Source organism: Delphinapterus leucas, chromosome 11 (genome assembly GCF_059928025.1).
Source record: "Delphinapterus leucas isolate spDelLeu-1000000601 "Yukka" chromosome 11, BTC_Dleu_Yukka2, whole genome shotgun sequence".
Classification (NCBI taxonomy): domain Eukaryota; kingdom Metazoa; phylum Chordata; class Mammalia; order Artiodactyla; family Monodontidae; genus Delphinapterus; species Delphinapterus leucas.
Window position 1 is genome coordinate 82,623,217 of NC_143139.1, and position 25,294 is coordinate 82,648,510.

At 40.2% G+C, this 25,294-nt stretch overlaps 1 protein-coding gene across 1 annotated transcript in view; it reads left to right on the forward strand.

Moving 5' to 3' along the window:
* MYBPC1 (myosin binding protein C1) overlaps window positions 1-25,294 on the forward strand; it is a 117,166-nt gene that overhangs the window by 11,373 nt on the left and 80,499 nt on the right. Inside the window, exons 4-6 of the mRNA XM_089921592.1 lie at window positions 18,346-18,399; window positions 20,767-20,808; window positions 23,661-23,702. Coding sequence (XP_089777718.1) covers window positions 18,346-18,399; window positions 20,767-20,808; window positions 23,661-23,702 — 138 coding nt within the window. The remainder of the gene's footprint in view (window positions 1-18,345; window positions 18,400-20,766; window positions 20,809-23,660; window positions 23,703-25,294) is intronic.

The window sequence follows — 25,294 nt, forward strand, 5'->3', positions numbered from 1 at the left end:
TAGGTGTCTGGATACAAAATAATTTTACAAATAACTTCATAGCTTTTCTTTATACTCTCAGTAACCAGTTACAAATGGAAACGGAAAACCAAGATTCCATTTGAAATAGTAACAAAACTATAAAATGTCTAGGCACAAGTTTAACATGAATGGTATAGGATAAAAAACAATTAGTTTTTAATTAAGGTACAGTCGATATACAATATCATATAAGTTTCAGGTGTAAAACAGAGTGATTCACAATTTTTAAAGGTTATACTCCATTGATAGCTGTTATAAAATATTGGCTATATTTCCTCTGCTGTACACTATACCCTTGTAACTTGTTTATACTTCTCTGCCCTCTTTGGTTGTTGCACGGAACATTACTGCTTTTATTTTGAAAGATGTGTCAGAGATTGATATTTACCTATTTAACATTCATTCTCATTCTCTTTAGTAAAAGAAGCCCATTGCCACTGACAATGAAAGACTATATTTCCCAGCTTCTTTTGTAGCCAGATATGACCATGTAATCAAGGTATGGCCCATGGGAGGTATCAGATGTTTTATGTGAGACTTCAAAGAAGTCCCAAAGATATTAAGAACCTGAGTCCTTTTTTCTGCTGCCTGGAATGTGGATGTAATGGCTAGAGCCCTAGCAGCCATTTTAGACCATAAAGTTACCTAGGATGATAGAGCAGGACGAAGGAGTCTAGATTCCTGATAACAGTGTGGAGTCACTACAATGACTCTAAACTAATTACTTTTGAACTTGCTTTATGTGAACGAGAAATGCTACTATCTTGGTTTAACTGTCATTATTTTGTGATTCTGTGTTATATTTAGCCTAATCTCATCCTAAATAACACAAAAGGAAAAACCCAGTAAAGGATTTAGTAAAAGAAAAAAAAGAAAAGAGCCCTATTGACCATTTTCCCCCTTCCTGAGAGTGAGGTTGGAGATAAGGAGTCTGCAACCTTCTAGATGAACGTATGACATCTGAAATAGAGGTCATGTGTTCTTAAAACGATACAGTCCTGGGAAAATTACACATGTCTACTTACTATTCTAACTTGAAATCTTACTTTAACCATCTAATACACTCTACAACTATTTATCTTGAAATTTGTCCATATTTCCAATTCCTCCAATAATGTTTTATCTTTTTATAATCAAGTCCTTAATTACCACAAAGTTCCCTGGGTCATAAAATATTTTCTCCATGGGTTGCAATATTTCCTGGCACATGTTCACTTCAGTAAAATGATCAGTGTGTTAAAAACCCAATGCAGTGTCTGCAGAAGCCAAAGATGGCATGGCACCTCTTTTGTGGCATGTGTGAAATCTGCCTATCACTATAAACATTCTTTGCAACATGACACTTTGCCCTTATGTCCATTTCGTATGTGGTATTCAGTGTGCTGGGAATGCTGAAAAAAAATGACTTTTTTTTTTTTTTTTTTTTTTTTAGGATATAGAATCACAATGTTAAACCTAGAAGAGGCTTCAGAGGTCATTTTTTCAAACCCCTCATCTTACACAAAAGGAAACTGAGGCCCAGAAAGGCCACTTGACTTTCTTAAACTCTGCTGGTTAATGGCAGGTCCAGAAATAGAAACCAAGAGTCTGACTTCAAATTCTAGGTCTTTAATTTGTTTCATCTATTAATTGATACTCTTATGATAGACTCGGTAAAAAAAAGTTACTGTTTTTTTCTTTCAATATATCTGACTTTGTATTACAGAATATGCTGTATTCTGGCTGACATTTAGCTGTTTGGCATCTAAGATAAAGGAAAATTTTTAAAAGCAAAGCAGTGTGCTCAGTAGCACTATGTGGTTGAGAAAAGGCTTTTCTTTGTAGAAGATGTTCATCGAGCTTCTTGACTGGCTTTCCTCCCCCCCCCCGCCGCCCCCACAAGTAGCTAAAGAATGATGCTTTTGAGTTCTAAGTTGAGTTTCCATCCTTATATGAAAAGTTAAGAGTTTGGTAGAGCTAAGTCTGACCAGCTGTGCTCTCAGCCACAAGGGAAATTAAATGAGACAATGTGGCTGGTTCAGCACAGATCAATCAAAGTCTCTTGAAAATGGTCTTGAAAACACATAGCAATAAAAGCACACAAGTAGTTGTCTTTTCATATAAACTAATTTTAGTCCTGGTCTCTAAGGTGCCATGCATGTGGACAAAGAAAGGAAAATGTCTTTTTTAGGTTGACCACTTGGTAGCTCAAATTTCTCCATCAGTTCCATGAGAGTTTGGGGAGAAAGTGGCCAAATCTGATAGTCTACCAATACCTTAAGTTAGATTTGTGTGTATATTTGCCATCTTGAATCAAAACAGTAGCTACTGGTCTATCTGAATTTCTTTGCCCATGCCCCGTATATTTTTAAATGTATAATTCAGTGGGTTTTTTAAAATATATTCACAAAGTTGTACATCCATCATCACTACCTAATTCCAGAGCATTTGCATCATTCCCTAAAGGAACTTCATGTCGACTAGCAGTCACTCCCAATCCCGCCTCCCCTCAACCCCTGGCAACCACTAATTGAGTTTCTGATACAATGGATTTGCCTATCCTGGATATTTCATGTAAATGGAATCATACAATATACGGTCTTTTGTGTCTGGCATCTTTCACTTATAATGTTCTCAAGCTTCATGCGTGTTGTAGCATGTATCATTACTTCATTCTTTTATATACACTGTAATTTTTTTAAAGGATGTTTTTTGAAAAAAAGGTAAATGCGGGCTTCCCTGGTGGCGCAGTGGCTGAGAGTCCACCTGCCGATGCAGGGGACACGGGTTCGTGCCCCGGTCCGGGAGGATCCCACATGCCGTGGAGCGGCTGGGCCTGTAAGCCATGGCCGCTGAGCCTGCACGTCCGGAGCCTGTGCTCCGCAACGGGAGAGGCCACAGCAGGGAGAGGCCTGCGTACCCCCCCCCCCAAAAAAAGGTAAATGCTAAGCATTCCTTAATAGAAAACCTTGCTATTCTTGGAGGAGAAAATGAGACAAGATATTAAACATAGAAATTTGGCATGACAAATTAATGTTAATATGTTGATAAAAAGAAGAAAAAATTTAAACCCAATAATTAAGAATAGACAAAAACAAAAAGCTAATGGGAGCATAACATTATCATCAATATAGAGATTCTTCTTTATAATGTTAGTGAAAATTAAAGTGTATATTGAATTAGCATGTTATGATTTTTAATTTGATTTAATTTTTTATTATCAGGCAAACTTTTTGCATTTCTGAGTTGACACATGTCTCTGTCAGACAGAAAGTGAAAAGCAAGAAGGAGCACAAGGCTGCAGCTGAATTTAGAAAGTTAGAGGTGTTCTCATAGCCACATGAGATGGACAGAAGATTCCTTCCAGTAGGCGAGAGAGCAGAATACAGACAACAGATGTGAGAAAGGTCCTCCTAGCTGTCAAGTTCCAGCATCCTTGTGCTGAAGAAGGGGCGGTGCCAACATGATTGATATTCACAGGGAATATAAAAGGGCCAGACTTCTACCCAACTGCTTGTCACACTGACCTGTACCATCTCTCTACTGCTCGTGGGGTTTCTGTCAACTAGTACTGGAAGGGAGCAAACTCATTGGAGAGTAACATTTTATTGTGGCCATGCCAGAACCCACTAAGAAAGAGGGTAAGATTCAACCGTAGATCTTTTTCTTGTACTTTTTAAGAAAGCATGTTTCTTTTTGGTATTTTCAAACAAATATCCAATTTCTTAAATAGACTGTAAAATAATAGAATCACTATGATTTAAGGAAAAGATCCTTTAGAGTAAACAGACCAGAGGGAAAATAAAGGGAGAGTATAACCAACTGAAAAATATCTGATAATTATTGTTTATGAAGAATATTAACTAAAATGACAAATTATAATTCTATCATATTTTTCAAAGAATCTTTAAAGTTTAATGTAAGGGTGTTAATTGGTCATGATGAGCAGATTTCATTTTCAAGTGTATTTTCTTAGGTTCAATCACAAATTTTTCACCATGTATTTGCAGTTTTTGGGGGGCGGGAGGGGCTTGGAATGCTTTCTTAAATAGTTAATAAATTTGATCAAGGTTTCAAAAAAGAATTTGTATCAATATTTCCAGATTTGCTGTATTTTTCTCCTGGAAAGACATTAAAAATATGCAGATGCATGTATTTTTTGCTTTTATCATTTTGGAGCTTTATTAGTTATGACATTCTTACGTTCTTGCATGGAAAGAAAATCTAACGCCAGTGATATCTTTGAATATCACTGATAGATTGTGTTCTTTATGACCTTTATTGAAGATAATTTCACAATATGTAGACTTTTAAAAATAATTAAGCTGAAAATAGTCTTCGTTAGAAGAAATGTTTCCTCCAATAAACAGTTTCTCCTATACATAAAAAATCAATATCTAAAAACTACTAATTAATTACATAAATAAGCTGGAATTAGAAATTACTAAAATAACTAATGAAAAGCACAAATTAACAGCATAAGTATATTGAGTTTAATTTTAAAGGGAGACATCTTTTAAAAATATTTTCTCATTCATATTAGTCTTCATTAGTGCTTAGTAAATCTTTATTTTTCACGTCTGTAAATAAAAGCAACAAACAAACGTTAGCAGGGAGCCAGGGAGCATAAAAATGGTATTTAGGTTTTTTTCATTTTTTAATTCTAAAAACTCCTTTTAACCATTATTTCAAAGAATCCTGAAAAAGATGCTAGACTTGAATCCAAAGTTGAAATACTAACCAAATTATCAAAAGTCTTTGAAATATATTTTCTTTATGTAATTAAGTAACCAGTGTTGACAGGCTGCGGTGATCAGTTTACAGGTTGGCTTTACTTTGTGGCGGAGGGCGTTGATGGATGAAGTCTTCCACCCGAAATAACCACACCAAATGCATGCATTAATATGGGAACTTAATCCTGACTCTCAGGCAGTGAGTCCAACTCCTGCTAAAGTGTCTTATTTGTCATGTAAATGATTTACATGTGTATTAAATGTCCTTTTCATTTGATCTGTCACTTGACTAGCCTCTTCAAGGCTTATTTGGGTGAAATGCATTCTATGTTTCCTGACTGAGGACAGAATATTGTTTTAATTATCCTGCATTTAGTAAATCAATTTGCATGTGTTATTTTAAAGCCCATTGGAAAATGATAAAACTGAGAAACTAATAAATAAGATGATAAGCTGTAGATCCTATAAAGCTAATTAAATTATTTGGATTGCAGATATGATAAAGTTTTACTTTTTGTCTGACAAAATCTGATCCATTCTACTTTTAAAGACAATAAAATTTTAGAGTGACAAAGAGGAAAATATATCTTCAACTTCAGCTCCCCCCAAAAAACCACGTATATATTTTGGTTATAGATCAACATACATACCAAAGTGCCCATAATCTTTTGCTATAAAAGCACTGTTGATATTCTGTGTAGGAGTTCCCCTCACCCAGCACAGTAATTTTATACTGATTCTTTGGTTAGTTTAAATTTGGATGGTGGGGAGTGGGGACAAAAAGAAGGTTTTTTTTTTTTTAAATTTAAAATCCTTGGAGGAAGTACAGGGATTTTTTTGTTTCCTTACCAGCAGAACTGATTTTTAAAAGATCTACACCTTGAAGAGTTTTCTTAGTGAAATCATTGCATTTTTATTGTTTACATCAGAAGAGTAAGGAGTATGGCAGTTCAGGAACTATTCTGGTCCTTGTACCTTCTCCTAACTGATTTCACTTTTTAGTGGAGTTGGTTTTGTTACATATGAGCATCCCTCTGAAAGACAGCCTCAAGAGTAAAACATGCCACCAAACCAATTCTTCAGAGTCATTTCAAACTATCTTCAGAAACATTCCCCCAACCAGGTTTCTCCAGCCCCTATGGGCCTTCTTACATCTCTTCCTTAGCTGGGAGAACCATGCTCAGGAAGGGATTGAGCACTTGCTATAAATCTTGATAAGACACATGAGCTGGTTTGGCCCTCCTAGGATCCAGCAGCACCTGACAACTCTTAAAAAGAGACTGAGTTTTCAGCATCTGAAGGTGCAAAAGATGTCTCTCTCAACTGCCTCCCAACCTGCAGGGGTCTAATTCTAGGAGATTCATGTTGGGTCCTGGGAGAGCTGGTCCTTCTAAGGAGAAGAGGGAAGGACAGGTGTACCTTTAGACCTCAAGGAGGATTCTAATGGAAGTAATTGGTCAACGGTCCTTACTTAGACCCTTCAAAATATTCTGGATGGCTCTGTAAGCCCTTTCTGAGAAAGAAAGCATTATTTTTAAGGAGTAACCACTTCCCATTGTCCTCCTCTGCACCTTTATCATTTGTACATCTGTTCACTGGAGAACTATAATCTTGGTACTGTCAGTTCCAAAGTTAAGGTCTGTCTTACACTTTAGATTGATGCAGAACCTGAGACCTAGTAAAATTAAATTGTTCTAATCAGATAGCAAGAGAAGATGTGGTAGGAAGTTTCAGATTTGTGGGAATCTCCCAGGATGTCTCATTTACATACCATCTATTAATTGAGCACTTACTATGAACTAGTCGCTGGGATTTCAGAGTTGTATACAACATGGTCTATGTTCTAAAAACCCTTACAGTTAATTGCCCCTGGGTCCTACTGAGTAAACGAATCAACTTTCACTAGAATTTTCTCTTTTCCTGTCAAAGAGTTATTTTATCAAACTAGAAATTAGATGAGTAATTTTATGAAATTAGAAATTTGCAATAGCCTTTCTTCTTTGTTTGAATCTCTAATAGTTTAAAAATACTATTAATATTATTTTTGCCTATAAATCATTTCTTCAGAATTTTATCTCTGTAGTATGTGATGATTAAAACCATAAGGCCTGGTTCTTTAATCTACTTAGACAATTGTTAACTATCAGATTCTATAGAACCTAGAAAAGTTCTTTTCTAAAACACCAAGTTCAGGCGTTAACATGAATTTTACTTTTTGTTATGTGATATATCAGGCCTATTATATTTTATGTACTTAACTTGTAGGAAAAAGGCAAGCGTTCCTCCTTGGTGCTTGTGTGTCATTCAAAACACCTTGGGAGAGTCACTGTAACTTTCCTATCTTCCATGTAAGGTTTCTTCTTGAAAACTCAATCATATGGCAAAACATAGCTCCACTGATGAACATCATTTTAAAGGGTCATTCTGATAACTCCAGGAATCAAAGTATGGCATTGTTGTTACAGATTCTTTTGCTATATCAACATGAAATATCTATCTATCTATTCTACCTTGGCCTATTTCAGTAGGATTAGGTGGGAACATGGGCATGGAGGATAATGTTTTCAGTCCACAGGAGTTTCTCCTTTGCTATGTCTTTCTCTTGGTCCCTAGAGATTTCATTACAGTTTAATGTTCTGCTAAGCCCCAAACCTATCTGAATGCAGAGCAGCATTCATCACCTCTTACCTATTTCCCAGCATCACTCAAGGCTTAGTCATCATCAGAAAAGGAGGCCTGATGATGGGAAACCTTCCTGTCATATTTACTCCTTGACCTTTAGTTTCCACCTGCATCTATTTCAAACACCAAAATAAATTTGTCTTTGGAGAAGTCATCTTACATATAGGCTATTACCTTTCCCTCAAATTGGGGAAAAGTACATTTGCTGGAAGTAAGCAAAAGAAAGGGAGAAGAGGGAGGAGGTATTTGATCGAGGGCAGGTATTTTCCTCCAAACTTCAAATGGTTCATTTAGGCCACATTGAAGATTTGGATGAAGAATAAAGAAGTTGCACGAATGAATGCCAATGTTTTTCCCCCTGAAAAATCTTTGCCAGGCTGTACTGGAAAGGCACAGTGTAGGTTTGAGCTATCTGCTCTAAGGAGGAACACACTAGAGGGGCTTAATACTTGGCAAAATCATTCTTTTTCAGTAGCCTGCTTTTATGACTGTCTGGCTGCACCTGTTAGGAAGATAAATAAAGGACTGGCCAATTCTTTCCTCTCAAGCGCCCTAAATATATCGCTTAAAAAAAACTTCGAAAAGACAGGTCGTATCCTTGCTTCTCATCCAGTAAGTCTGAAGCAGTCTCCCCCAGGCCTTGCAAAGAGCAGGGGTAAGGGAGTTCCTGAAATGAACAAAGGTCAAGGTTAGGCTCTCTGGCTGGTCTGAGAGACCCAAGAGAAAGGAAAAAGAGAAAAACGTATAATCCTTTGTTCTCTCAATGCCTCACTTTATTTTGGCCCAAGATATGGCCTTGAAACATTTTATTTTAGGTTCCTCCTGGACACACAATTCAGTTTCCTTATTTATAGCAATTTCAAAGTATCCCTTAATTTGACATGAATGTTAGAGTAAACTGCCCAAGCTGAAGTTGCTTTAAAGAAGCGCTTGGACACAAAAATAAATAAATAAACCATCTTTTAAAAAGCTTGAGCGAATACGGAACAATGTTTTTGAATCTTTTTTTGTAAACCCATATATGCTTTTTTTTTTTTTTAGAGAGAGTTGTGAGAAGAGGCTGTCACAAAAGGAAATAGTGCTGTTGTTTTTACAGCCCTAGAAAACAGTTTTGTTGTTTTTGCTTACATTTCTTATGATTGTTTGATTTAAAATTTATTTTTCAACTCTTTATGGTCAAACAGAAGAATTTTTATTGTTGTTAATAATTACTGTTTTTATCTGCACTCCTCCTTAATTAGTTTATGAACCTATATTAAGAGACACAAAATACTCTTGGCAGTCCATGACTGTGGTAATTCTGGACCTCATCTCTAGACATACTTGTGTGTGTTAGATAATAAAGAACAGGATGAAAGCTCTAGCAATCAAAAATAAGCAGAAAACTATTAATTTCATGTGTGTACCTGCATAGATATGGCCATGTCTTTTCCTTTCCTTTTTCTTTTTTTTTTCCCATTTCAGTTCTTGATGGGAACAGATGTCTTTTCTGGAGTCCTTAGTTTGTTCGGAATATTGCACCCTGGGGAAGCCCAATAAATACACAGAAAGGTAGTTACTGAAATACAGTGTTTTGAGTTAGGTTAATCATGAAGTAGCTATTGCTTATTCAAGAGCACTTTTCTAAAATTTGAAAGCCTAGTGATTAAGGAAAATGAAACTGTGAAAAAGAAGAAAAGGCTTTATCACTTAATTTCCTACATGCATGCAAATTGTCTTGTAACTGGAGAGAACAGGGCATCTGTCCCCACAGCTTTTTACAAAAACAGCCCCAAAACATCAAAGTGATGATACTGTTGCACCCAGATCTCTTCTTCATGGATAGGCCCAGTTATAATTCACAAAGAGTATATTTGTTTTGGACAGCCACACAGATAGACAACAAGCCAAATTTCAGGATGTTCCCATGCAAGGGGCAGATTATTTATGCACTTTTACATGCATTTCCAGAGTAAAGTTTTAGATTCCATCAGATTGGGTCATGAAGTGGTTGATTTGGCAAAGAAAAAGACAAGGATCATTTAATCCCATGCCTATTTTTTTCTCTAAAATGAGTTCCCAAGAAGTTAACCATAATCTGACTTTCATTATGACTTTCAAGTCTGAAATCCACTTTGATAAGACTTTTGCCTTTTTATGCTCCCTAGGAATCTTTTTGTGGGTCAGTTTGGCACATCAGTACAATACCTAAAATTATGTTTATTAATATGTCAGATGTTAGATTTTATAATTTTGTTTTCGTTTTTTGAATTGTACTTTAGATATTTACAAGAACTTAGGGCTCAAATTTTTCTTTTTCTCCAAAATCATCCAGCTCTTCCTCTAAATCACATCAAATCTCTTTCTAAGTTCCTCAGGAATTCTTTGCTTGTAGCAGGTAATACGTTCTTCCTTCTATAGAATTTTATGTTTTGGAGCAGAATGTTCTGCTTATAACTAAGGATCACCTAATTACACAATTCTACAATTTAATTTCTCATTTTTTTTAGTTACATGTCTTTAGACTTGTTCTGCATAGAGTATGTATTTTGGGGGTTTCCTCACGTATATTGAGTAATAGTCATCATTAAACATAGTGACATAAACAAAGTATACTATTCACAGAACGTTCTAGACTGTTCAAATTCCAGCTGCACATGTATTGAGTTAGTTATACTTCATATGCCTCAGATTCTTCAGCTGTTAGATGTGAATAGTAATAGTACCTAACTCTTTTTTTAAAATAAGAATTAAATGAGATAAATCTGGTGAAAAGCTCCGAAAAAATCCTAACATGTAATTAGAGCTCAAGTCTTTTCCGTTTAATGCAGCAAACTCAGAAATCTTGTCGGGCATAAGGCGTTAAATGTCTCACATTTAATATAAAATTTGAGGGCATTTCCACCCTCTTATCAGTCACCGTAAGGTATGTAGCAACCACTGTTCACCTCCTTACCTGCTATTAATATTTATCATACAGTCCCAGACAGCTGTGGTTATTCTCATAACCATCATTGCCACCATGACGAGTATTTCATTTTTTTTAAACTTGTGGTGAAATATCTTCGCTTTCACCCATGGAGGCTCAGATCAAATTAGAGGCCTACACTTCAGAGCCTCTGTTGTGTTCCCACTGAAATGTGTTGTGTCCAGCTGGGGGTCCCCAGTTGTTAGCCAGATGGTGATAACCATTGTGGGAGCATGGCCTTTCCCACTTAGATGAAGGAGTCACCCAGCACAGTTGAACATGTAACTGTATCCTCCACCAAAGGTTATAAGGCTTGGGTGTTGGGGACATTAAGATTTTTCTTCCCACCCGGGGTGCTATTGGCAGGTGGGGGTCTTCCTCTGGCCTGAACATTTCTGAGATAACCACATAAAGAACTCTGCATGACCACATATGGATATGGTGGGTGATTGATTGAGTGGCTGTATTTACTGCTGTGGAATTTTATTTTTATGACCCCACCTGGCATCAGGCCTGTCCTTCCTCTATTTTTAAAAAGTCACCCAATGTGAGGCCTAGCAATGGCTTGGGGCAAGGCTTGTAAGGGATTTATTCTGATAAGCCTATAACCACAGAAGAGTGGTATGATTGTAGGAATGGCCCACTCAGGAGCAGACCCCCAGGAAAGGCATACAAAGGGACTAAAGGGAGAAATGTTAACGATTCAAATCACTTTTGCAAGAATTTCCTTTTGACCTGTGCTAAATTTTTAAGCTTCAATTTGAGTAAAGCTTCTTCTACACTATTGTTCACATCTGTGTCACTCGCAACCCTCATTTGATTCTTACTTTAAAACATGGCAAGAATAATGATAAACAGACTAGTCATCAGACCTTAGCAAAAGATCTCATTTTCATCCAGCTCCATGTTAAGAGCGAGAAGCTATTTGTTGCTGTGTAATAATAACCAGATTTTAATCCTCCTGTGTGGAATGACATCTTAAGTTAAAAACATGTATAATTAGAACGATGGAAGAACAAATTGACTAGGGAAGGGAAAAAACCCTGTGGATTCAGGGAATTTCCATCAAGCTAAATAATGAGTCACTGAAAATTTACATACTTGATGCACAATTAGACTCCACTTATTCAGAACCTTAGAATATAGTCTTTGGTGATATTTGGGCACGGTAAATAAATATGGATTAAATTGATTGAATCAAATTCTGAATAGCTGGATTCGGTGGATAGCTAATAGTTCATTCTGTTCTTGAACCTTATTATTTCAACCAATTTGGTTATCAACATGCCTAAAATGTAATATATTACTTCTTATTTTGAAAAACAAAGTACAGTGGATATAATTTAACTTTGTCATCAATTATAGATATCTGTTATCTTACCACATGATATCCCGAGAGCTCAGATTATCTGCCTTTTTGTTAATGGGCCCACATTGATTTGTGTTTTGAATTTGTGTCCAACTTTTGACAGCTTTCCTGTTTCATCCCTTGCCAGGAGGCTGCTGTCTTCTTTACTCTTACCAGTCAGTATGTGAAGCTTCCCCCTTCTCTTCCCTCTGTTGTATGCTTTGGATCCCAGCCAGGTCAATAATCTGGCTGAGTAGGGCTGCCCTACACTGTATTTAAGGAGGCACTAATTCTCAGCATCGTGCAAATGCAAGGTCCGCACCTGAGTGTCAGTGCCTCCTTAAGTGTTGCTCCCTGGGCACCTGGCTCACCTCACCCTAGTTCCAGTTACAGGGCTGGGGACCTGGGGTTGGGGGGGAGGGTCTTCTCTTGGGAGTAAAGCATTTGAGCTCTTAGTGTACCAAGTAGGAGGAGCTTGAGACAACTCTTTTTGCTCTTCAGAAGCCCTTATAATTTGCTGGTCAGCAGCTGTTATGTGGATAAGTGAGGTTGCTAGATAGCTGAATTCTAAATAGGGGACGTGGTACTAGACAATATTACCCTTTTGTTCCTATTATTATGCACATCGGAAAATAAGTTACTGCCCTCCAAATCAGTTTATGGCTTTTATTTTGATTGCTTCATTCGTTTTATTAAGCAAGGACACAGATTTTTCCTAAATGACGCATATGACATGAGTTGTTTTTTTTTAAGTGTACACACACAAAATAATTTTTTAAGAAGATTTACCATAAATTCTCAATGATTCTCAAATTTTTGGTCTCAGATCCATTGGCATTCAATAATTACTGAGGAAACTAAAAAGCATTTGTTTCTGTGCATTCTATCCTTCAATATTTACTGCATTTGAAATTAAAATTGATAAACTTTTAAAACTTAAGAGTACAAAACACATGTTCTATTCGCTGTCAGAGTGTTGGTGTCATCACGCATTATATATCCTCTGGCAAACTCCATGGCCTGTTTGTGAGAGAATGTGAGTGAAAAAGGCATATAATGTCTTAGCATTATTATGAAAATAGTTTTGACCTCATGGACTCCTCAAAAAGGGCCTCAGGGGTTCTTGGGGATCCCAGACCATACTTTGAGAATCTCTGTGTATAATTCCCCCTTAAATCCCAAGGTGTAAGCTACCCTCCAGACCTGTAGGCTATAATGAATAGAACAAAATAAGTATATAACTGTGAAAACATTAAATTACACATTAATTTATGTCCAAGAATCTTTACCTCTGATGCATAAACAATATGGCCAGTATAAATGCACTGCCATTTGTGTTTGCTAATTTTTTTGGTGAAACTTATGATTCATATAATCAAAACTTCTGTAAATGTTATGAATGTCCCCATGCAGACAATATTTTACATTAAAGCAGTTTCCATCGTGCTGTTATCTAGGCATATGAGAGAGAGGCTGTGACATGTACACAGTGCCAGACCTCACTGTCAACAGGGGATACACCTGACAGTGTTTATTGCATATTTAATCTAAAAGGGAAGATAACTTGCTATATTACCAAAAGTAACAAAACAAGCGTTGGCCAGATAAAACCTTATTCACCATGATTTCACAATACATAAAGCATTCACATGTTTTATTTCAAACCAAGAACTTGAGAATAAGAAATAATAATTAGTAATAACATATAATTTTCTCCTGTACCCCAGATTACCAAAGGATAGTTATAGTATTTGTTTTATCCCAAAAAAAGTGACAAAAAGAAAGCCACACACACACATACACACAAAGACGTATAATCCTACCACTCAATCATAACAACTGTTATTATGTTCTTATCTTTTCTGCCTATATAGCATATTCATACGATGTAATTATGCTCTCCATGCTATTTAATGGCTAAACTGAATTGCACATGAGGGCCCATAAAATAATTTTAAGTCAAACAACGTATTATTTGAGCAAGTGAGCCCATGGGAAGGAGAGAACTGGGTTAATCATATCATTTCAGTGTACAGACACAGAGGGAGAGGCAGGTTAATGCCTCCTAAAATTAAAAATCTTTTTCCCTTTGGGACTTCCCTGGTGGTGCAGTGGTTAAGAATCCACCTGCCAATGCAGGGAACACAGCTTCCAGCCCTGGTCCAGGAAGATCCCACATGCCGCGGAGCATCTAAGCCCGTGTGCCACAACTACTGAGCCTGTGCTCTAGAGCCCATGAGCCACAACTACTGAGCCCACGTGCCACAACTATTGAAGCCCGCGCGCCTAGAGCCCGTGCTCCACAACAAGAGAAGCCACCGCGACGAGAAGCCCGCGCACTGCAAGGAAGAGTAGCTCCCACTCGCTGCAACTAGAGGAAGCCCGCATGCAGCAACGAAGACCCAATGCAGCCAAAAATTAATTAATTAATTTAAAAAAATTGTTAATTATAAAAAACAATAAAATTAAAAATTTTCCCCTTTAATTTACTGATCATGGAACACTTGATTATGGAAAATAGAAATGGACTGCATTGGAGGGAGCCAACCATTTATGGAGTGACCGGGTTCCTGGTCTTTCAGCAAAGCACGAAGTCCACTTATGGGCTGTCTATTTAATAGCGGCCACCAGTGCCCGTCAGTTAGAATGCCCTGGCACTCACTGTGCAGGCCTGCCATTGGTGGCATACCTGTGCTTTTTACAGTAGGTGGTCATAGGAAAAATCCACCATAAATAGATCAAGCCCTTTGAAAGCATGTCAGCATTGCAGAGGGAAAGAAAGTCTATATCTGCGACTTAGGAAGGATCAAAGCACGGCCGCCCTTGCTGAAGTAGGAAGGAGTTAGCTTTAGTTGCTGATTCAGAATCTGGTTAATTTTTATGTTGTCCATGAAACTGTTTCCTTGGGCTTAATTTTTCAAAGTATGCTGGTTTCTTTTTTTTATTATCATCCATAAAAAATTTAAAAACAACAACTTATATAACCCTGCTTCTCGAGTCCATCCTGTTGGTCTGTTTTCCAACAGTGACAATGGGTGAGGACGGATGAGGGGGACAAGAAGCTAACTTAATTCACCTGGCAGAAAAGTCCCATGGAATTTGCCCTTTGGTTATCTTTTTGTTGTTTCTTTTTTTTTTTTCGGTACGCGGGCCTCTCACTGTTGTGGCCTCTCCCGTTGCGGAGCACAGGCTCCGGACACGCAGACTCAGCGGCCATGGCTCACAGGCCCAGCCGCTCCGCGGCATGTGGGATCTTCCTGGACCAGGGCACGAACCCGTGTCCCCTGCATCGGCAGGCGGACTCTCAACCACTGCGCCACCAGGGAAGCCCAGCCCTTTGGTGTTTGAATAAGCAGGAGTGTAGCAGGACCCCACCTCAATAGATACCTGTTAGCTCAGAATCTCAAGCTTTAGAGAGCTTCCCAAGGCCTTGTGCTTCCTGACACTTACAACATGGCGAAACTAGGTGACAGTGGAGTTGGCATGGTTGGCTAAGGGTTTTTGCTAAGACATCAAGCCCAGATTTTGAAAAAGGAGAATGCTTAGAAAGGCATGTGGTATTTTGAGGGCCAAAACTCTAGTCCTAATTGCTCTCCCCAAATAGAAGGCGTGCTGACAATAAGAAGAAATCTAAATGATGGGATTGGGTGAGTGCCTGGGAGCAGTCAGCCAGCAGGAGGGTCACGAATGGGAGACGTAGTATTCCCTGTGGGGAAGGCAGACGAAAAAAGCTGCCCTCGGAGTGCCAGGGGACGGTTCTTGATTTCTTGGCAGCGGGCAGAAGGGGCTTTCGTGCGGGTAGGAATGGCCTGCCAGTCAACTATATTTACAGAGCACCTGCTGTGCAGAATTTGAAAAGGAGGAGGAGACAGGCCTTGTCCTCAAGAAGCTTGTGATCAAAGAGAGAAGTTCCCAAGTACTGTGAACGGTGTCATATTTGGAATGGGAGAGGATTTGATGACATGGAAGGCTCAGTCTGAGCATTCTTATTCAAAGTGTGGGTCGTGGACCCCCAGCATCAGCATCACCAGGGAGCCTGTTAAAAATGCAGAATCTGGAAGCCAGCCGCAGACCCCCAGAGTCGGAACCTGCACTGGACCAAATCCCTAGATGATTCGTCTCCCCATAGCAGTTTCAGAAGCACAAGAGGGGCTGTGGAGGTGCTGAGTCTCAAATGTTTTGAGAGAGAAAACCACCTGGCTTGGTAACTAAACTGATAGAAAAAGGCAGTTAATTTACCTGAGATTCTTTTTTTTTTTAATATTTATTTATTTGGCCGCACCGGGTCTTAGTTGTGGCATGCAGGATCTTTGGTGTCGCGTGTGGACTCTTAGTTGCGGCATGTGAGATCCAGCTCCCTGACCAGGGATGGAACCCCAGCCCTCTTCCTTGGGAGCCCGGAACCTTAGCCACTGGGCCACCAGGGAAGTCCCTACCTGTGAGATTCTTAAACACAAGCATGTCATCTTAGCCAACTTTATAAACCCCACCCTTGTTGAATTCATAACGAGGCTCGATGAATTCTGGTTGCACGGGTGCTTCTTCTACAGTCCCTATTCAGTGGGGCACACTGGAAGTTGTTGTGAATGAATTCTTGTTATAGAGGCAGCTCATGGACTTGGGGAACATGCAGATGTTTCTTAGAGGCGTGGGCAAAGCTGGGCATGACAGAGCCTGTCAGAGACAGACACGAGTGAGAGACATGTGTGAACAGTTATTTTAAGGCCAAAGTGGGGGATAGCTCAAGGCCCTGAGACTTACCCACAGTGCTTCATTTTCAGTCTAAGTCATGTGCTGCTTGGCCTTCACCACACCTGGTCCCCCGTGTCTCTCCAGATTTAGAACAGCTGGAATTCTTTGGCTCAACTGCCTTGAAGTCTATTGAGAGTTCATCTTCTTATCCTTTCTGTCCCACCAGGACTGATTGATTGATCAATGTATTTATATTGCACAAACTCTAGAATGCATGTAGAACTCATCAAAATAATAATTATTACCGTTTTACAGTAGGAGAGTGAGGGGCCTCCCTCCTCTGTTCATTTCCCAGATGCTTCCTCAGCCCCGACCCCAATTCCAAACATGTTCTAACATGATGCAGTCCAGAGACCTAGAAATAAGGCAAATCCCGGCAGGTAGCGTGTGAGGAAAGACTTGAGTGTCATTCTCCCAGGTTATGTCACGGTAAAATCATGATCATAATGATGAGAACCATGAAAAGAGAGAGAAAGCACATATGATGTTTACCACATTCCCTGCCCCTGCAGGAACTCCTTCATTCCTGCCAACAAACCTTGAGATAGGCTTTGCTGTTATTTCTATTACATAGATGAGGAAATTGAGGCATATTCCACTCCCCATTCCATAGGGCAACATCCAAATGAGACTCAGTGGCCATGACAATCAGACCGATCGATTCAGCAGGGAAAAATGCAAGAAAATCTCTGAAAAGCCCGTCAGCCCACTTCTGCCTCCACAAGCGTGAGCAGCTGAGAAGGGAAATGCAGCCCCAACCTGCAGAGGCCAGGTGCTGACTCTAGCCGACCTGGTTCCACCCTTCATGGGCGGTGGGACCCCGCAGGGCCTCAGTTCCCATCTGCAAAGTGGGGACAGTGATAGTACTGACTGCATAGCATTGTAAGGATTTTAAGAACTAATATACACTAGGTCGTGCATGCCGTGGGTGCCCATACATGCTGGTTATTTATTTATTCCTTCACTGGCTGTCAAATAATGGCGATTCTATGATTTTAAGAAGGAAAAGTTGTGGCTCTGCCTCTTCACCAGGCAGGCAGGCAGGCATTTGCCTACTTGTATTTGTCGCAGCTCTCCTAAAAATGTAGCAGCGTTAATACCCTATCATGTTTCTGTAGTTGTGACTATCTGATACAGTTGGCTGTTAATGATGGATGTTCTGTGGATTTGTTGGAAGTGGAACTAAGCCCTTTAAATTCTCATTTTGGTCTGATTTGTTACATAGAACACTAGGGCTATAGACACCATGGAAATGAAGAAGTCACATTCAGGGCACTTTACAGTTTCAGTGTCCAGCAAGGTTCTCTTTTATTCATTTGATTAGAATTCACCCTTGGCCTTTTTTTCCAAAACAGGATTTTAAGCAACCTCAGCTTCCCTTACAAAATGAGCCTTTGTTTCCAAAGATGCTGGGGAAGAATAGCCAATTTGATAGCTCACACACAGACACCAAAGAAACCCTTCGTAATTCTTTTCTATCAATTCATTTCCCATTTAATATGGTTTCAGCAGTTAGAGGAAGTACCAGGGGGACAGGAAAGGAATGAAAGATCTGTGTTTTTGTTTAGTTGGGAGGGACAAGAAATACAAATATATGGAGACAACTGGAAAATACTTTTAAAATAATTAGGAAATAAATAGTGTATCAGGAGGTGGCCCAGAATGCCTCCAGGATAAAGGACGGGAACAGAATGGAACAATCAGCTCTGAGGGTCTTAAGAGAAACGTCAAGAAGACAGACCAAGATTGCCAAAGACTAATAATGGTAACAGTTATTGCTGTAAATTATAGAGCTCTATCCTACATGCCAGGAACTGTGCTATGCATTTTACATAGGATTAGCACCCTAAGAGGTCGTTTATCTTGTTATCCTTATTTCACAGATGAGGACACCAAGATTGACAGAGATCAAGGAGTGGTTCCCAATTACACAACTCGTAAGGCGTAGTGTCAGGATTTGAACCTAGATCTGTCTGACACAATCACATGTAGAGGAAAAAACAGAAGGTCTGTTGGGGAGAAGATCACCACTCTTCTCAGTGGCAGGAAGGTCAGAAGGTGAACAGAGAAACCAACGCTAGAACAGGAGCCACTGGGGTCACTAAGAAGAGGGAGAGGCAGGAGGTGCCTGTCAACAATGGCTTTGACCCTTAACCTGGAGAGTGTGGACCTAACCTAGTAGGTAACAGGGACCCTCTTGGGTAGAATAACAGGATGAAACACAGTGGTGGCATAAGTACACCTGCAGCTGTGGGAAAAGAGACTGGAAGGCAGAGAAACTTGTCTTAAAGGGAACCAGGAAGATGTCCATGGACATTGGATGACAATGGCCAAGTCCAAAAGATAGAGTGTCAAAGAAATAGGCTCCTTGCTCTCGGTATTCTGATACCTGTGTGTAGCCCCAGCTCACCCAAAGCCAAGAGGTCAATATGAGATTTCCATTGCTGCACTCAAATCTCTGAAAATAAAATGCTTTGACAGAGGGTTTCGTCTCCTGGTTGACACTGGCAGGAAAGATCCTTTCATGACGTGGCAAAGAAACGAAAGTGTTTCTGGTGTGCCATCTCCAGGACACTTGTGCTATCACCGTATCTTCAAACCACATCACACTGACCACATTATCTTCTGCCTGTCTGTTAGGTGATACGTCTTTTCTCCTTTGGTTAGATTCCCCCCCCCCCGCATTAGTAAATCGTAAATACTTGTTTATGATCATCTGAGTGAAAATACGGTGATCATGTATTTTTAAACAATAAATTGGAATTTGTACCCAGCACAAAAAATTAGTGATGAAAGAAGACATTGCTGTTTCCTGGCAGCCCTGCATCACTCCTCCCCTGATCGCTACTGCAGTGCAGGCTACTCCTTCTGTCTCCTCCCAGCCTGCCTAGACTAAAGCGGGGCACTTGGCCTGCGCAGTGATCACTGTCAGGCCAAACTACTTGTTGTGAGGTATTGTCCTCTTTGCTTGGAAAGAGCCACTTGTGGAAAAAATGTGGAAAATCCTAGATCTGGACAAAGATAAAACTCCTGGGATCCCACAGTGTGTCTATACTACAAAAACTTTTCTTTGATATTTACTTATCAAACAAAATATTTTTAAAAAGATCACCTTCAGGGCTTCCCTGGTGGCGCAGTGGTTGAGAGTCCGCCTGCCAATGCAGGGGACACGGGTTCGTGCCCCGGTCCGGGAAGATCCCACATGCCGCGGAGCGGCTGGGCCCGTGAGCCATGGCCGCTGAGGCTGCGCGTTCAGAGCCTGTGCTCCGCGGCGGGAGAGGCCACAACAGTGAGAGGCCCGCGTACCACAAAAAAAAAAAAAGATCGAGCGTACCACAAAAAAAAAAAAAGATCACCTTGAATAACTGTCTCTTCCTGCCCTGGAGTAGTAGCAGCTGGCTCACATACCCATCACTAAGTCCCTGTTCTGGGCATCCATGGGGATTCAGCAGGGGAAATTCTATGCCCATTGGTCATAGGATATGCCTTTAGCTACTTGGACATAGTATATTCTTTAAAAGAAGTTTCTTTGACAGACTTTACCACCAGACGGCTCTATAATCCCGGATATCCAAAGCCTAGGATAAAAACCTCAAAACCAGAGCTCTGAAACCTTTGCATAAGTGTAGGCGAAAATCTGCTCCAGGCATACAAACTTCCAGAAATGACTGTGACTGTGAAGGGGGTTGATTCTGTTTCACAGAACAGCATAGTGGTTCTGAACAGTGATTTGCCTTTGTAATAAAAGGAAACGCTGCAAAGCCAGAGGACTTTGGTCTCATCGTCATTTAGAAAGTATGTCTCATGAGGGCAGGATGGTGTCAGAGATGCTGCACTGTCCTTGCACTCTGGGGAAAGTGGGGTCTCATTTACAGAGCACCTTAGGCTCTAAGGGACGTGCTTGGTACTCACTGTGTCTCATTTCGTCCTCACAGCAGCCCTATGCATATGAGATAGATGTTGTGTCCATTTTTCCAGAGAAGGGAAACAGGCTCAATGCCATTAAATGCCCTGCCTGCTGCCAGAGGGGATAACTAAGTGGAAAGGCGTCTGCACGCCCATTTTACCTGCGCCCTGTCCGTCACTAAACTCTGCCCCTCCTGGAAGTCCACATATCTTCAAACCACATTTAGATCCTCACCTCACACCATACACCAAAAGGCAGTGTGTCTTGAGTTGATGCTTTTCTTCTCGTCAGTCCAGAGAAGATGGCTGCCTGGAGATGAACAGAGCCTGGGGCTGTGGAAAATATCTTTTCTCAGGATAAATGAGACTAACACTTCCATTACTCTTTACATTTCCAGAAAATGAAGTGCTGGCGCCAGCACCAGCTCCACCCCGGGAAGGTGAGTAAAAACATGGCCTTATATGTTTGGGCCGCAAATACAGAACATCCATCCCAGCATGAGTTGGCCTCCATTGAGGCTGTGAACTTTAACCCAACTCCCATGGAGAAGTTGGATGACCACAGTTCTTACAGGTTTGTAATAATAACCATACCTTGTGTTTATATAACTTCCTTATGTTAATCTGACTTGGATGGCACGTCATATACTTATAAGACCTTTGAAGTTATGCCAAAGTTGTTATTACGCCCATGCTTTAGCATTGTGGAGGCTGAGTCTCCAAGGGGCTGAAGGATTCACGGTGATTTTTCACACATAACTAAAGGCAAACAAAGCCCACATCTTTCTTGTGAGAGTGGGGTGATCCTACCTCAGTCCTGGAAGATGAGCGGCCCTTTCCTTACTTGAACTATGTCACCATCAAGCACCTCCAGAAACTCCTAGGGGAGTTTCCAGGAAGGTTTGGTGGCCTCCAAGGCTGAACATCAGCGACAACTTCTCCAGTCCTTGTACCCTGTTGTCCAGCAGGGGGCAACAGAAAAGCAAGCAATAAAGAGTTCCAGTGAACTCCTTGGCAGGTAGAGGTAGTGCCCAGCAACACGACAGGTAAAGCCTGCTTTTATATCCACCAACACCTAAGGAAGAGAACAGGATTAGAAGAATGGCAAGCCCAGGACTTCCCTGGTGGTGCAGTGGTTAAGAATCCACCTGCCAATGCAGGGGACATGGGTTTGAGCCCTGGTCCAGGAAGATCCCACATGCCGCGGAGCAACTAAGCCCGTGCGCCACAACTACTGAGCCCGCATGCCACAACTACTGAGCCCGCGTGCAACAAATACTGAAGCCCACGTGCTCTAGGGTCCATGTGCCGCAACTACTGAGCCCGTGTGATGCACCTACTGAAGCCTGCATGCCTAGAGCCTGTGCTCCACAACAAGAGAACCACCGCAATGAGAAGCCCATGCACCGCAACGAAGAGCAGCCCCTGCTCGCCGCAACTAGAGAAAGCCTGCATGCAGCAATGAAGACCCAATGCAGCCAGAAATTTAAAAAAAGAACGGCAAGCCCAAGTGGAATCTCCAGAATAATTTGTCTGCTCAGCCCCCCGGGTGGGGGCAACCAAAATTACATGCATTTTCCCACGAAGGCACCAAAGTGCCCTCTCTCGTCACTCTTCCTCCTAAACAAGATGAGAAACTGGCATCCATTCAAGTATTATTCACAGGATATTTACCATGTGTACACCTCTACTCTAACCCTTCAGAAGGATACAGAGCTACCTATCAGATACTTATTGATAGCTAGATGCAAACGTACTCTACCAGATGTAGTCGAGGAATTCTAAGTAGGAAATATTTCCCTGTATTCAGTTTGCTTACAGCCAAGTAGGAAATGAAATACAGCCCAGAGAACAATTAAGTAAGATACAAACACAATATTGAAACATGAGACACCACCGTAAGAACCTCACAAGGCGGTATGTGACTTAATGCAGGTTAGTTGAATTGACAATGTGGTGTGAAGCCAAGGGCTAGGAGGTCACCATAGACCAGTCCAGCCTGGGTGAAAGCAGGAATTGAATAAGGCTTCAGTTGCTGGTATTTTTGCATGGAAATTCATAAGAGGATATGACGCTCTTCTGCTTTAGAGATTATTTTCGGGAGGGCAGTTTGAGAAATCTAACTGCTCAGAGGAATCCCCTCCGTCCAGCTAAGTATACTAGATTCACACACTCAAAATCCTTCCATAGTAAAGAAGAGTACTGCTGTGTGTTAAAATAAATGAAACAGGCTCAGTGCCATGTTCGTTCAAACAGGGACAAGTTCCAGTTTAGTTTTCTTTCAAACCCATGTAAGATGTGTGACATTCTTCTTAGGAACTTCTTTGGTGTGTTTTCTCCTTGCACATACAGATTTATTTTTTGCCAGCACTGAGGTCACTGAGACCCTGCAGGCCATTACTGACATAACCTTTCCCTTCTGCTCTTCAGATCAGCAGCTGTCATTGGGCCACTATAAAGTTTCCCTTGTTACGCCACGTTTCATATTCATTATACAATACTGACCTCCTGTTCCTAAAACAAGTCTTCTTCCAAAGTCTGCTAAAATTATCCATATTAGTTCATTAAGATTCAGATGTTAGGGTTTCCCTGGTGGCGCAGCGGTTAAGAATCTGCCTGCCAATGCAGGGCACACGGGTTCGAGCCCCGGTCCGGGAAGATCCCACATGCTGCGGAGCAACTAAGCCCGTGCGCCACAACTGCTGAGCCTGCGCTCTAGAGCTAGTGAGCCACAACTACTGAAGCCCGTGCACCTAGAGCCCACGCACCGCAACAAGAGAAGCCACCGCAATGAGAAGCCTGCACACCCAAAGAAAAGTAGCCCCCGCTCACCGCAACTAGAGAAAAGCCCATGTGCAGCAATGAAGACCCAACGCAGCCAAAAATAAATAAATAAATAAATGAAAAAAAAAAGAATGAGTTAAAAAAAAGAAGTCCCTTGTTGGCATCTAAAATGAAGTGATCTATATTTTATACTATTTCCATACCAGCATGTTATAATATGTTCCCAGCATAGCTAAGCTATTTTAACAAAATCTGTTACGTGTTTCCATGTATACTTTTCCCCAAAATGATCAGATTTGTTAACTACTTTTATTAAGTTTAACGTGACTCTACATTATAATTCCCCAATTTGTAATTCACGTGTAGCATAATAAAGGAGCATATAGCATCATTTGTGCTCTGTTCTGTTATTAATTTCCTCTCTCCCCACCTCCACCCTGTTGCTCATCACACAATAAAATGCTTTCTTTAAGATACTTTTAAAAATGTGTTTGTACTTTCCACACAGAACCAAATAAAGAGAAGCAGGCCGGAACTTCACCAGCAAAAGGTGAGTTGGAGGGAGGGAAAGTGAGGCTGAATTCACCAAAGTTAGAAGCAGAAAGAGCTCAGTAATGATTGCCATGGAGGCCCCATAGAATTCCTCTGCATTATCTTCAGTCAGTGTGTATTAGAGTTCTTCCTGTGCATCTTATCTGCATAACCCAATCAGCATAATGACGAATGGTGCTTTGATCAGTTTTCATTACATTTTTAAAAGAAAAACAACAATGATAAAAATATCACAAGCAGTTGTTGAGATGCCAGCAAATTTATTTGTAGTTTCCAAGTTCCCGTGTGCATGTGAAGGAAAAGATGTGTCTGGTCTTCTTGGGATTACACCAATTTGGAAAATTATCTTAATTACCCAGATTTTTTTAAATTTAATGTTTTCATGTCACTGTGTAAACGGTTCCAGGTTTCACTAGTAATTTTGAAAACTAGTATCTCATTTTGTAACATTTGTGTTCATGGAGATTTATATAATGATTTATATAGAGGGACAATATAATTTAAGGAAACATCACGTTATTCCTTATTGAATTGGAAACATTTGGTTCTGTCCTATTATTCTATTTTCACTTTATATGGAGGTAGTCCAGTTTTAGAAAATGAATAACCTTTATCATATACTTTTTCATGGATCCATGAAATACTAATTCCTTTGTCTCCCCATGGAGGAAGTCATTGTCACTACTGACCATTTGTCTTAAGTAAAGGAGCAGTAGTCTTCTATAGAAGAAAGTTTTCACAGAGGTAGACCTGACAGTTTTGCTTTGTATGTTTGTATCATCATTTAAAAAACTTATTTTTTATTTGTGCACTGAGTAACATAGTTTAGATTCTGGAATAACCCATTATTTCCTGACTACAATAAGACCTTTCTCTTTTTTTCTGGACACCACTCAGAAGCGTTAAGTATCTCTTTGTTCTTACTATGTCATATTTCATTAACTAATTCCTATATTTTTGTTTTCTATATATTAGTAAAATACTTTTTTTTTTCAGTACATTGGACCACTTTTCCTCAGCTAACTTGAATTTACAGCTCTCATAAATGAACACATAGTGTTAGTATACTTACTCTGTCCTTGACCTTCAGTGGCTCCGTGAATAGTAACATGAATGCTAATCCTGGCCACATGGGCCACAGTCTGAAGGTTATTTGCATATGGAATGCAAACAGTGCAAACTCTTAGAACTCCTTCCATGAGATGGGTTCAAGGAGGTTTGGACATCCTGGCTGAAGTTGTTACAACATTCTTCTTTACAAGGCTGATGGCATACACCTCTGTTTCCAAATTTGGAAAGGCGCTTGGACCAGGCTGTAAGGCTCAACCAAACAGAGCGGATGATGTAATCCCAGAAGGCAAACTGTCAAAAGTTTAAACAAAGCCTGCGCCTGACCCTTAATCTGAAAATCATATTATATTTGTATGCTTAAATGCGAAAATGGCTTTCTGTAAGTTAAAATCAACCAACCAACCAGTCTACCAATCAACAAAAACCCTTTTCCTTACACAGAACACGATATGATGAAAGAGCAAGGTCAGATGACCAAGAAAGTCATCCTGAAATTAGTAGCATTTTTTTCCTGACATT